General features: G+C 44.3%; 1 protein-coding gene across 2 annotated transcripts in view; it reads left to right on the top strand.

Moving 5' to 3' along the window:
* LOC118112375 (A disintegrin and metalloproteinase with thrombospondin motifs 2) overlaps nt 1–13,436 on the top strand; it is a 113,383-nt gene extending 99,947 nt beyond the window's left edge. For both annotated transcript variants that reach the window (XM_035161631.2, XM_035161632.2), the window contains 12 exons: nt 4–149; nt 961–1,136; nt 3,258–3,391; nt 3,482–3,605; nt 4,118–4,198; nt 4,329–4,492; nt 4,602–4,758; nt 4,853–4,988; nt 5,173–5,380; nt 5,751–5,868; nt 6,750–6,842; nt 10,054–13,436. In XM_035161631.2, coding sequence (XP_035017522.2) covers nt 4–149; nt 961–1,136; nt 3,258–3,391; nt 3,482–3,605; nt 4,118–4,198; nt 4,329–4,492; nt 4,602–4,758; nt 4,853–4,988; nt 5,173–5,380; nt 5,751–5,868; nt 6,750–6,842; nt 10,054–12,170 — 3,654 coding nt within the window. In that variant the 3' untranslated portion in view covers nt 12,171–13,436. The remainder of the gene's footprint in view (nt 1–3; nt 150–960; nt 1,137–3,257; nt 3,392–3,481; nt 3,606–4,117; nt 4,199–4,328; nt 4,493–4,601; nt 4,759–4,852; nt 4,989–5,172; nt 5,381–5,750; nt 5,869–6,749; nt 6,843–10,053) is intronic.
* Nucleotides 13,437–13,785: the final 349 nt, after the last annotated feature.

Raw genomic sequence — 13,785 nt, forward strand, 5'->3', positions numbered from 1 at the left:
CAGCACTGCTTTAAAGGTCACTGCATCTGGTTGACCCCCGACATCATAAAGCAAGATGGAAACTGGGGTTCGTGGACTGAGTTTGGCCAGTGCTCCCGCACCTGTGGTGGAGGAGTACAGTTTCGCACTCGTGACTGTGACAATCCAAGGTACGGAACTGTGCATCAGGCCACTGTGCTCTGAAACACATTATTTTCAATGGCATGCGACGCGCGAGGAATAATATTTCGCTGTGCAGAGCAAAGTGCAAGTGCAGTGTAGGAAAATGTGGCACTGTGTGTTAGAGTGCGGCTCCACCTGAACCCACCTGAGTCCAAGAGAAAACTAACCGAAAACCTCAGGCGCTCTGTTTTTGTGTCCAAACCCGAGCCAAGCCTGAAGCGGTTCATGTAAACTGGGTTTGTGTAACCCTGGCTCTGACGCACATGGTTATTACTATTACAGACATGGGCTAAAAATCAGCCCAGCCAATGTGGACAAGTCGAAAACTATTTCCAAATTTCTGTCCAGGCCAGGCCCGTCAGATCCTGACAGGCTCAGGTCTGGTATCCACACTGTATTGTGTGTATTTCAGTTCCTTTTTGGTAGGTTTGGGAAAAAGTATAAACAAAAACCAAAAAGCCAGCGCAGTGCAAATCACTTTCTATCTGAAAGGGCCTTAAAAAATGGACTATGCAAGTTTTCAGTATTTGTCTTACAATGCAAAATTCAGCCGAAGCTCTCACCTCTTTTAGCAGACGTACTCACCAATGAATCAAGTAGTCAACCTTTGCTACGTGTTGCTCTCTCACTTGATAGTGGTAATTGCAGAAAGGCACTTTGCTTCATTAACATAGCTCATGATAATTTGTGTCCTCAGTTATATCATTATCAATGAGTCAATGATTCGTAGAGGTGAAACACATTTCGAATGAACAGATACAGTATATTCACGCGCCACTTGTCCTATCGCTTTCTCAGACCAGCCAACGGGGGCCGTACCTGTGTTGGGGCGACTTACCAGTTTCAGATATGCAACTCCGACGAATGCCAGGATATCTACAGCGACACGCGGGAGGAGCAATGCCACGCTTGGGACCCTCGCTTTGAGCTCCACAGCAACAAGCACCACTGGCTGCCTTATGAACACACAGACCGTGAGTTTACACCCACACATGTAAAGGGGGGGACGGGCGGTTTGGAGAAGTGACGCAGGAAGTAGAACGAGGTTGTCAACACAGAAACCCAGTGGCCATACACTGTGGAAGTTGTATGAATGAAAGCCAAGAGCAAGGAAACAAACCCATAATTCTTGCAGGTGTTTTGGTTTTAGAGGGTTTTATATATTTATAGCTTGTGTTCTGTTACGGCCACTGACATCTGGCTGTCCTGCTGGGTCTGAGTGCAGCTTTGAGGTGCGTCTACGCCCTCCCATAAAAACACACCATGTCTTTGAAAATCCTCTTTAAAAACAAAGCGGTGTCTTCCCCTTCTCCGCCCATCTGCTGATGTCATTTGAACCTAACCAACCCCTCATACTCCACATTTTACCGCATCCATGTAGCTGCTCTCAGATTCCAATCCTGAAGTTCTCCACTTAATATCCCCAAAAATGTTGGGATGTTATTGAGAAGTGTGTGTGTGTGTGTGCGTGCGTGCATGTGTGTCAGTGTCAAACCTACCCTTGTCTCTAAGTGGAGGTGTCACTGTCTTCCTGATATGTATTAAATTATCATACAAGTAAAGGGCAGCGGGAGAGAAAAGTGCTGAGCTGTCTCCACATCTAATCAGAGGTCACGCTACACACACACTTGGCTAAGAGGCGCCTTGCTAAATTGTTTTTCTCCGTTCTTATCATTCCTAAATGCCATATTTCTCAGCAAGGCTCTCTCAGTCTCAGATTACTTTTTTGTGTGCGAGTGTGTGTGTGTGTGTGTGCGAGTGTGTTGTGTGTGTGTGTGTGTGTGTGTGTGTGTGTGTGTGTGCGAGTGTGTGTGTGTGTGTGTGTGTGTGTGTGTGTGTGTGTGTGGTGTGTGTGTGTGTGTGTGTGTGTGTGTGTGTGTGTGTGTGTGTGTGTGTGTGCGAGGGGAAAAAAGTGAACAGGGAGGTGAAATTGAATTCCATTCATGGTCTGTCATCTCCTGAGTCAAAGATAGTGTGAGCTGAGAAAAAGAGCGTCTGTGTGAAATTGTAGTATTTGTTAAGAGCCGTTTGACACAGTGTTGTTGTTTTTTTTGTCTCAATCTGGGTCTAATCGTGAAACCAACAGATATATTGTTAAATTCTCTTCAACTAAAGAAATGTGGGAGTTGCTCTTCAACCGACTGGTCAGAGGGATTGATCTAACTCTGCTGTCGCATTAGTTCTAAATCCCAAAGTCGTCAGATGAGATCAGATCTCCTCCAGGCCCTCCACCCAATGAGCACACGATGACTCTGACTCTTTTATTTCCCACCTGGGACATTCATAAAACCTCAAAATACAATTTGAGAAAAAGCTAATTTATTTCTATGTGTTTGCATGTTGAAATGTTAGAAGCTGTGGAGCAGCACAGAAAATGAAGTTATCTTCAACTGTCATCGTTTATTTAGCCTGTGAAGGGGGAACATTTAGACACTGAGATGGAAATCTATGAAATGTTTCTGTGCAGTTTAACCTGATGAGGTTATGTTGTCACCTCTGTCCATTTGTCTGTTGGTTTGTAAGCAAGATTACACAAAAGCTACTCAGGACCGGGTTACCACAGAGCTTGCTGGAGGGACGCTGGATGGGTTCGCATCACATTTTGGTGCAGATCCAGATTAGGGGGCGGATCCAGTACATTTTTTTTTCACTTTCTTAAACATTACATGACATAACAAAACAGGCAGACATGTTCAGGTAACTGATATTTATAAGTTTGTGCAATCTAGTCTGGGTCTAGTGAATTTAAATGTTTCAAGGTTTGCACTCTAGTCTCCACATGTGATATTTCCTCAGTAGAGCATCTGCCACATGTTAGTCTCAGAGCATATTAAGACAAGGTCTCTGGATTATGTCTGTCTGCATTTAGCCTGATGAAGTAGGAGTGTTGGTTCTGGATGAACTGCCAGGTTGTGTCTCTTGAGGATCATGTAGTTGTAGTATGACTCACGCAGACAGACACAATGAGGCGCAGCGTCATGCTGACTCACGGGGAGCCCATTCACAACATAAAGAGTAACCACCAGTACTCAGAATAGATGGAGAGTGTGCCTTTCTGAGTAATGTGGTCATTTTTAATGTGGTTTCTTTCCCAGCTAACAAACGCTGCCACCTGCACTGCCAATCCAAGGAGACTCGGGATGTGGTCTTCATGCAGAGGATGGTCCTGGACGGCACACGCTGCTCATACAAGGACCCGCACAGTGTGTGTGTGCGTGGAGAGTGCGAGGTGAGTGGCATTTTGTGGTCGCTTAAAAGCAAGGGGAGCAGTGTGTGTTCAGGTGCACGTGGGTTAATGTTTCCGTGTCCTCGTGAACAGAAAGTGGGCTGCGACGGTGTGGTCGGCTCCTCAAAGCAGGAGGACAAGTGCGGAGTGTGTGGCGGTGACAACTCCAGCTGCAAAACCTTCAAAGACACCATCACACGCACGGCCAAGAAACAAGGTAAACACACACAAACAATCCCAGCAACTCTCATCCAAATCCAGAAAGGGTCTGTCGGCGCGGCAATGCTGGTAATCACTGGACAAACACAGAGGGACAGTGTTTGTTGATGATAAGCTGGACCACTTTCCTCTGTATTCACATAAGTTTAGTTAAACGTCGCCCTCTAGAGGATGGCTTGTAACACTGTCCCAACCTCAGTAAGATCTGTGTTGACACGTTTCCATGTGAGTCGAGCGTTGCCAAGAAGTTGCGTCAAATCTCAGTCTGTGAGCTAATGTCTATAAGCACATTATCCAACTCCTGACGTCAGGACAGACTTACATTATAGCACGCAAATTCCCAGAATGTTTATTAGTCACGACCACGGAGGCGTTAACGAGGGAGCAGGTTCGCTTGGTTGAAAAGAGTAAGAGCTCCTTTGTGGATTAGCCGAGGCTCTTCGTCAGGAAACTGTAAAATGAGCTTTTGATGATGTTGGAGTCACGAACCAGATGTGCGTCTCGTTTCAGGATTCCTCAAAGTTCTTGAAATCCCCAGAGGAGCGAGACACCTCCTGATCCAAGAGCTTAAAGCAACTTCACACACTTTGGGTATTTGATACATTGTTTTTCTTTTGAGTGTGAGTGCGTGTCTATGTCCTTGAATTTGTGTGTTATACAGGTATAATTACATTTCTCACACGTCTACACACATCTTGGTGTGTTTCTCACACATCCGCAGCTGTGAAGAACGTGGCATCGGGACTGTTCTTCCTGAACGGAGAAAATGAATACCCAGAATCCCACTCGGTCATAGAGAAGGGCGTGGAGTGGGAATATGAGAACGACAACGACAAGGAGACGCTTCAGACCACTGGCCCGCTCAGACATGGAATTCTCATCATGGTAAATAAACGACGATCGTGCTGATTTTGGTTTAAAACAAACACGTTCGTCGCTTTCTATAGTTTTCATTCGTGTTTAACACACCCTATGATGGTCTCTCTGTTTATAGATGAAATTATACGGGGATGAGGATGTGAATTTGTCTTATAAATACATGATGAACATGGACAGTGACTCTGCCATTCTGAACAACATGCTGGTGGAAGACAGTGCCTACGAGTGGGCCCCAAAGAGATGGTCCTACTGCTCCAAGCCCTGTGGTGGAGGTACAGCAGAACGAGGGAAATACTCAACGTGCCTGTGTTTATGTATTTTGTGATTAAATTAGTTAAATTTTTGAATTTTCCATCTCTGCTGCAGGGAAACAGTACCTGCGATACGGCTGCAGAAGAAAGGTTGACAGTAAGATGGTCCACAAGAGCTTCTGTAACAAGTCCAACATGAAGCCTAGAGGAGACACCAGAGACTGCAACCAGAAGCCCTGCCCTCCACCCATGTATGCATGATATATAATATGGCATGATAAAGATGTAACATGGGAAATCTAGGCTTCAGTCAGTCTTTGTTCCTCCTCTGACATTGTTCACCTCAGAAGTTTTCTCTCTCTCTCTCTCTCTCTCTCTCTCTCTCTCTCTCTCTCTCTCTCTCTCTCTCTCCCTCTCCTCTGTGCTGCTCTCCAGCTGGGTGACGGGCGAGTGGCAGAACTGCAGCAAACCATGCGGAAAGACGGGCATGCAAATACGCTCGGTCAGCTGTGTCCAGCCGTCAGACGACAACACCACGCGCTCCATTCACAATAAACACTGCAACGACGACCGGCCCGAGGCCCGCAGGCCCTGCAACCGGCAACCCTGCCCCACCCAGTGGCGAGTCGGGCCGTGGTCACAGGTGCGCGGGGCATGAAACTGAACAGCAGCGAATAGTGTTTGGTTTTTGCACGGAAATACTTGTAGTGATGTTTTTGTAGTGAAGCCCAACATGTGGCACTTTTGTCAGATATTCAATGTTTGAAATATAACGAGGTTTCCTCAGAACCGGTTTCCTGGCAGGTTTGACAAGCATCTGAGAAACACATCACGTGATCTTGACTGACAGTGAAACCAAGCACAACGATTAAGAAAAACAGCTGCAATGTCATAATGTGCCTTACGTGCTTTTATCCTGCTTTATATTCCGTGAACTGGAAAACATTTGTATCCACATTTACCGAGTCATTTGTTCAAATGTGTTGGTTTGTGTCAATGTCCTTTATCTCCAGTGCTCGGTGTCATGTGGCAACGGGACCCAGCAGAGACAGGCTCTGTGCCACACCAGGGACAACAACATCGGCCTGTGTCTGGACACCGTCAGAGTCTGCCGCATGGATCCGTGTCCCAGTGAGTGCAGAGAGACCTCCACCCATACAAAGCCTGCCAGGCCAATCAGTACTATGTAGAAGTCGACACTCAATTCAATTTAATTACACAGAACTGTCTTAAGGCTCATTCATGCTCAATGTAAGACACAGAAATGGACAAAGCCTTCTGTCCATATTCAGCGTTCTATTTGTCCGTATTTGTGCATTGCTCATGAAAGCTCGCTGATTCGGGCGAGCCTGACAAAACGGAGCAGTATCACAGGAAATCAGTCAGGGGGCAGTGGAGTTAATAGTTCAAGCAAGATGTTGAAGAGAAACGAAGAAGAAATTCCATCTTTTTGAGGAGAACCCTGCAAGTTGTTAAGAAACTGGTCTATTTGACACTTTTGCCTCTTTCTTAAGAAACACATTCTCAGAACCTCCTCCTGTGTCAGATACACTCAAATCTCCACTGTCCCCTAATGGATGTATAGCTTAACAACCATGCTCATGTCAATAACGCATGGAAGTATGTGGGCTGTGATGGTTACGTCGTTTGAAAGGGACGCATCTCTTTTCATACGTGAAAGGAGCATAAATGAGCCTTGGATCTCTTTTACATCACCAATACAAAATAAGACTTCTGAGAGAATCTGAAACCTGAAGCTGAGAAAATCATCAAGACATATAGAATTGTTTTTAACAGAATGGCACAGTCATAATAAACAAAGGTTTGATTGTTCTGATATTGTCAGACTGTGGAATAAGCTGATTTGAGGCTTTGGAACGATATAATGGGGGAAATGGCACAGAAGGAAGGAAGGATAGACGAGCAACAGATGACAGAATTTGTTTGACAGGTGCTTAAACAGGAGAAACACTTAAAGTACCCCATCACTGTCTCTCTTTATCTCTCTGCAGAGGGCTCATCCGACCTCAACAAGAACGGCAACATCCTGATCCAGTGGCTGTCTCGCCCCAACACCAACACCAACTACCCGAAGATCTCCTCACGTAAAACCTCCCTCTATAGTTCCCAGCCCGGCCTCCACAGCAGCAGCCGCAGCTGCATGTCTGTCCTCTGCTGGGCCCTGCCCATCTCTGTCCTCCTGTCTCTGCAGGGCTGGCCCCGGCTGGCCCCCTGACCCGCCCCTCCCCTACGTCCCGTGCCTGTGCCCGCGCCCGTGAGCGAGCGGCAAAGCTTTTGCTTCTCTTTTGGTGGGGGGGGGGATGTTTTGTCTCTCTCTCTATGTCTGAGACGGCTCTGACTCGGGGGAGGTCTCTGGCTCCTGTGTGTGCTAGTTGGTTCTCTCTTGCTCTGTCTCTCTCTCTCTCTATCTCTCTCTCTCCTCTGTGGAGCATTGTGTTGTAACCGCTGGCCAGTCGAAAACTCAAAAGATCAACAAAATATTTGATGTGAAAAGGATTCGAAGTGGCGAACAGGTTTTCAGCGACACCTTCTGACACGCGTCGAGGGGCCGTATATGTGCGAGGGAGCCTTCTCTGCACTTGGCGGCCATGTTTTGCGCAAGCGAGCTGCGTGTTGTCATGGGTTACCGCTCCTGAGATACAGCTGCGCTTTTTTCTTTTTGTAGCGCACTGTCATTGTGAGGAGGAGCCGGTGTGAAAATAAACTGAAGGTATATAAATATCCATATAGAGAAAAAAAAGTTATACAAAAAAAAATATGAAAGCTTTATTGTGAATGTGATCTTGTCACAATGAGGACATCTTTGCTAAAGTGCTCATCTGACATCCTGGTTCCATTGGGATGAGAATGGCGTCTCATTCTACGTTCCATTCTCAGATTGACAGGAACTCAGCACAGGGACAGGAAGTGACATCGGTAAACCTTTTGATTTCAGCGGGAGGGAACTTGAGGAATCTTGAAGTGAAGGCAAATTCAAAAAAACAACAGAAAACAGGGTAGTCTGACCGCTTGAGGTTGCTTCCCATTTCACCTCACCATCAGCCATCCTCTCTTTGACTGTTATACTAAAGTTCAATAAATGCAGCTTATTTGTGCTTGCAGACTTTAAACAAATACATCTATAAATATATTTGTATTTATATATACCTATAAATCTAAATCTATATGAGTAACAATAATATTAATAATGTTTTACCATGAATAAGCTGTAGCTTATTTGCCTAAAACCTTTGGACTGCTATTGATCGCTTAGATCCTTGACTGTTATGTGTATTTTTTTATTGATTTTACATGAATACAGATGAATATTTAATAAAGGTAAAGTGTTTCGGGGGAAGGGGTTAGACCTATATTATGCAGGACTTGGTCAGTTAGTTGCCTCTCCATTATCTCAGATGGATCAGTGGTTTACTGTCGCTTCTTGTTTTCTTTAAGGATAGGATCACGTTTTATCATGCACATTTGCATTCATCACGTGTGTGTGTGTGTGTGTGTGTGTGTGTGTGTGTGTGTGTGTGTGTGTGTGTGTGTGTGTGCGTATATGTTGATGGAAGCATGTCGGACTTGTGTGTAAGCTTTAACGAGTGATTAACTGAACGGGCGAGTGAATGAGAAACTGTTGTCTTGTTAGTAAAAGTGTGTTTGTGTGTGTGTGTGTGTGTGTGTGTGTGTGTGTGTGTGTGTCCTTGTGTGTGTGTGTCCATGTGTCTGTGTGTTTCTGTGTGTGTAGGGGTGCTTCTTCATTCGGGCTTTTACACATCGCAATCAGATACAGAAATACCTCATAAACTTTGATTTGAGAGTGTCCGATGATCTCATTTTAGTTTGATGAACATTAACCACATGAACAATGCCTTATCTTGGATTGAATGTAATGGCATTTATCTGTGAAAGAGATGGCTTTACTCATTCAAAGTTTCACTCGGAATAGAGGCAGCTTCAAACCAACTTAACAAACTCACACCCGCCAACCATCAAACCTACCAAGGTGATGTTGGACCAATGTCTGACTACTGGGAAGGGTTTACAAAGGGCCTGGGGTATGGACACATATGGCATCTAGAAAAAAAAAACACTTCAGACTTGTCATTGTATTGTGATCACATATTTCTGTTGTGACTATGTAGCGAGCTATCCAAGGTTTCCTTCTGCTGGAGTTGGACTGTATGAGACCAAGCCAGACCTAGCAGTGCGATACTGTATATAACATTGGTGTTGACTGTATTTAATAATGTTCATGACTGTTATCTTCTTCTATAATATTCTATACTATGGGTAACTGTTTTGTGGCTTCACTGGCCTGCTGCGTGGGGCTGGCTAACGTTTGGCTAACGTTGAAGAAACATTCAGATGGACTACGTGCACTGCGTCTATATGCACTTTGATTTATCAGGGAAATTTTATTAATGTTTTGTAAATGTTTCATATGACACTTAATGTGCCATTCCAGTTTTTACATCATCATGGAAATTATGTATTTTATTTAAACAGCAAATATCATTTATGTACATCATGTTTTTTTTTGTTTTTTTTCAGTCGATAAACAGATTGACTGGTTGATTTCCAAGTAATGAAGTGTTTTACCAAAGTGACTGTGAACTTGTAACTTTCGATACAGTTGAATTATTTTTCTTAAGAAAAGAATATATCTATATATTGAGCAGGGGTGGCGTTACATCTCATTGTTTCAGTTCCTGTCATTCTCAACAGCAAAGTTGTATCAATAAAAATGTTTTAAAAAGTGTGATCTTTCTCTCAATAGGAATTTTCACTGGAGAGATTAACTGTCAGGAGAACACGGTTCGTTTTACTGGTTTGGTACAAAAAGGTACAAGTCAAGTGGCAGAGTTTGGAAATTTAACTGAAAATTGACGAGGAACGCAACGAACAAGAAGTAAAAATTAGACATCGAACGTAGATGAAAAAATTCAGACCTGAAGGACAGATATTTACAACACAAAGACTGGCAACCCTTCTTTTTCTATTTCAGTTGCTCTGGACTAATCTCATGACTGCTTTTGATGTTTGGGTTTTTCTCTTCCTTCTCCCTGCATCCTCTGCTAATGGTTTGGCTTTACCACTTTACTCTGCACGGTGTGGAACCACTACACAAAAACACTCACACACACATAAACAAATGCCCTGTGTGTGTAAACTAACATGCACAGCGAGACTCCTGCTAAATAATATACTCTCATTGTTACACAATCTTTTAAAACACAAGGACACACCTCTACATAGTCTCTAGCCCTGTACCCTGTACCCAGTCTCAGCTCTGTGTTCTCTCCTTCACAGGCCAGCGTTGTCATGGAGACCGCTCCATGTTCTGTCGTATGGAGGTGCTGAAGCGCTATTGCTCTCTACCGGACTACCAGCGCATGTGCTGCAAGTCTTGCAGCAATGTCACCATTCCAGAGCCTCTTCCCAACTCCTCCTCCAGGTCCACTCCCGTCACCTCTATCCATCCCACTGTCAGAGCTCCTCCACCCACCAGCACCCTCAGTGCTGGTTTCACCACCATCCAACCCACCAAACCTCTCATTACCACCATATCTGCTTCGACTACCAACTCCTGGACCATCACTCATTCTAGCACCCCCGTCCCTGTTCCTCATTCCACCCCAACCTCACTCAGCACCACTGACATGATTGCAAGTCATCCATCAGCTGCCACCAGTGCTCCTGTTGTCCCTACCGCCTTTTCCATGGCAACCACCTCCGTTACTACCGCCTCTCCCAGTATTACTGCTCATCGCCTGCCTCTGCCGGTCCCAGACACAGATGAAAGCACAGATCCAAAGTTACAAAGCGCTACAAATAGTCCAAAAACATCTGGAATAATAACTACCATAGACCTGTCTGCAGCCACCAGTCCAACAATCACAATTCCAGCAGAATTTAGCACAAAAACAGACTCCCCACTGAAATCCAAGCCCAAAAAGAATATTCCTCCAAAGAAAAAACCCAAAAAGGTGATTCCACCAAAGATTAATCCCAAAAAGAATACTGCGCTGAAAAATACGACAAGAAAAGCTGTTCCGGCAAAGAACAAGCCAAAAAAGAAAACAATTCCTGCACCAAAAAAGAATACCTTTGTGAACAGAAATCCCCAAAATAATTCACCAGAAAAAACAACTGCCCAAAACATTACTCCAGCAAACACTACTCCAAAAAAGACATCCCCCAAAAAGACTACTCAAGAAAAGACCACTCCTAAAAAGACCACTCCTAAAAGGACAACTCCTAAAAAGACCACTCCTAAAAGGACAACTCCTAAAAAGACCACTCCTAAAAGGACAACTCCTAAAAAGAACACTCCTAAAAAGACTACTCAAGAAAGGACAACTCCTAAAAAGAGTACTCCAGAAAAACCACCTCCCAAAAAGACCACGATAGTTAAACATACTCCTGAGAAAAAACCCAAAGCCAAGGTTCCACCAAAGGCCGGTTCCAAAAAAAACATTCAGCCAAAGACAAAAGTGACAAAACAAACTCAAACCAGGATAAACAACAAAAAGAGCCCAAAGCCGGGACCCCGAAATGCTACAGACTCACAAGGCCTAGTAAAAAAGACTATTCCAAAAAAGAAAACACTTGTGTCTTCTTATTCCACCACAACTCGATCTCCCTATAGCCTGGAACCATCACGAGAGCACTTCTCTTCTAGCACCAGTGTGTATGATCCATCCCCTGTTCCTGAGTCAGGAGTCAATGTCACTTTTATCAGTAACAACACAGCAGCTACAGAAGAACCTCCGCTGTGGTTTCATGAAAGCAAAGACACTGGAGAGACAACACCCGGCGTGTTTGACGATCTCGCAACACCCACTGGTATTACAAAGTTTGACGATGTCACAATGCCCAGTGGAACCTTGCCGCCTGGTGATGTCCATATGATAAGCAGCGGTGATGTCACAGTAACCAGCGGGACTATTCTCAGTGGCGATGACATCACAGTGTCCTACGGCAATGTTGGACTGGTCAGCGACACCATTGTGCTTCACGACGGCCTCACCATGGTGATCCCGACCATCAACAGTGAGGACATGACAGATCTTGCCTCCACACCCTGGCAGGACCTGTCTGAGTACATCCCTGTGAGTGTTCCCACGACAACCCCTGAGCCCATCATCAACTCGCCTCCCACCACCATCTATAAGTCAACGGATAAACCAGCCATCACAACCGCCACAAGCTTTACTGGAAAAGCTGAGGAGAACAGAGAGAACAACTCCATCGATCTCTCGTACAACAGGATCGTCGGCGTAGACAATGACATCTCTCGGAACAACCTGATCCCAAAGCGCCGGGTCAATCTCCGAGAAAGAACCAGGAACAAACGCATTCAGGAGCTTCTAGAGGAGAAGCGGAACTTTCTCCTGCGGATGAAGAGAGGCCACGCAGCACGATAGACCAAGCCTTCTCATTTCTCTTATAGAGATGAACGTTTTCTTTACAGACATTTGTAAGCATTTTTTAAACCCCTGTGTGAGCTGCCATGATGCTTTCTATCAGGCCTTTCACAAAAAACAACAAACTCTCTGTCACATCAGGACAATCAGGACTATCAGGACTCCTGCAGGGAGAGAATACGATGGCCACATGTTTGAACAGTTGCTTTGAATAGTGAAAAGCCCTTTAGAGAACAGACTGTTGCAGGTTTGAAGCAAATCGCTTCACCTGTGTAAACACAATAATGACAGACAGAAGGGATAAAACCTCCAGTTGGACAGCACTTTAAAAAGCCAAGCTTGTATCCCTCTAAACCACCTACAGTCCTGTTTGAGGATTCACTCAATGGATGATGTAGATAAGATGTAATGGAGTTTGTAGAATGGTATTATCTGTACTGGCACTTATGGTTGCAACAAAATCTACAACCTAGAATCCAAATCTTCATCTGATATTAAATTACAGCCCAGGACTGCAGCTCATTTCCCCCAAACAGATATGAATACCTCTCAGCTCCCTAATAACAGCTGCTGTAGCACTGGATGAAAATGTTGTTAAGTGGCCAGCACTCTGAAAACCACACACACATAAACACACACACACATAAACACACACAAACACACACAGTTGGAGCTTTCGGAGACCTTAATAATTGTAATGCCAAACAATCAGAAAGTCAAAGTGTCCCTTTGGTTAAATCACATTGTGAACGTTTACACTGCTTGGATCGTGTTGCCTTTTCAAAAGCAAACCGTCTGTCAGACTGCACAGGGTCTGTCACCTCTCAGGAAGTTAAGATACAGTGTGGAGGTCTGGTGAGAGACTTTTCTCAAACCCTTGGTGCTTCATGGATTTTGATGATATATTTTGATATCTCACTAAACCAAGAGGAAAAAAGTATATTTTATTGCCTTTTTTTGTTTTTATTTGTAATGGCCAGTCGAGGATGATGCTTTTTTAGTCAGTTTTGCTAAAAGCAATGTCCACCATGAATTCATTTATGTACAAAGAATACAAAAAGTATACTACGCCTGTTTGTATTAACTGTATCCACATAGAAGCTTTGAGGGTCAGTATATTTTCTTTTCTAGAAGTTTTATTATTGGTACATCTCCAACTTGCAGCAGCTGCAATGGCACCTACGGATCTTTCTGTACGATATCTGTACATATGAAACTTAAAGTTTAATATTTATTAAAGTTTTAGTGCCTGTGGAATTTTGCAAATTATCAGTGTTGTGTGATTTTCATTTAGCCTTTACAACCAGTCGTCATGTCCCTGAATCAGTCCGGATATGTGGCACGCAGCTACTGTAACACCTGGCCGCTGCGTCAGTTATAGGTCAACTCAGTGATATGAGACTTTGTGGCCTCGTATCCAGTTTGTACCAGTTAAGCAAGAATTTAATCAAATTGGATTCACAATTCAAGAGTAGTACCGTAACTGGCAAGTAGGCGGAGACAGAGTTTATGTATTCATGTTTGCTGTAGTCACTCAGACCAGCCTTTCTTTATCTGGACAGAATGAGAGGATCTGGGTCAGGGCACACACTGTGACTTCTAAACAAAACTGATG

Source organism: Hippoglossus stenolepis, chromosome 7, assembly GCF_022539355.2.
Source record: "Hippoglossus stenolepis isolate QCI-W04-F060 chromosome 7, HSTE1.2, whole genome shotgun sequence".
In the NCBI taxonomy this organism is placed as follows: domain Eukaryota; kingdom Metazoa; phylum Chordata; class Actinopteri; order Pleuronectiformes; family Pleuronectidae; genus Hippoglossus; species Hippoglossus stenolepis.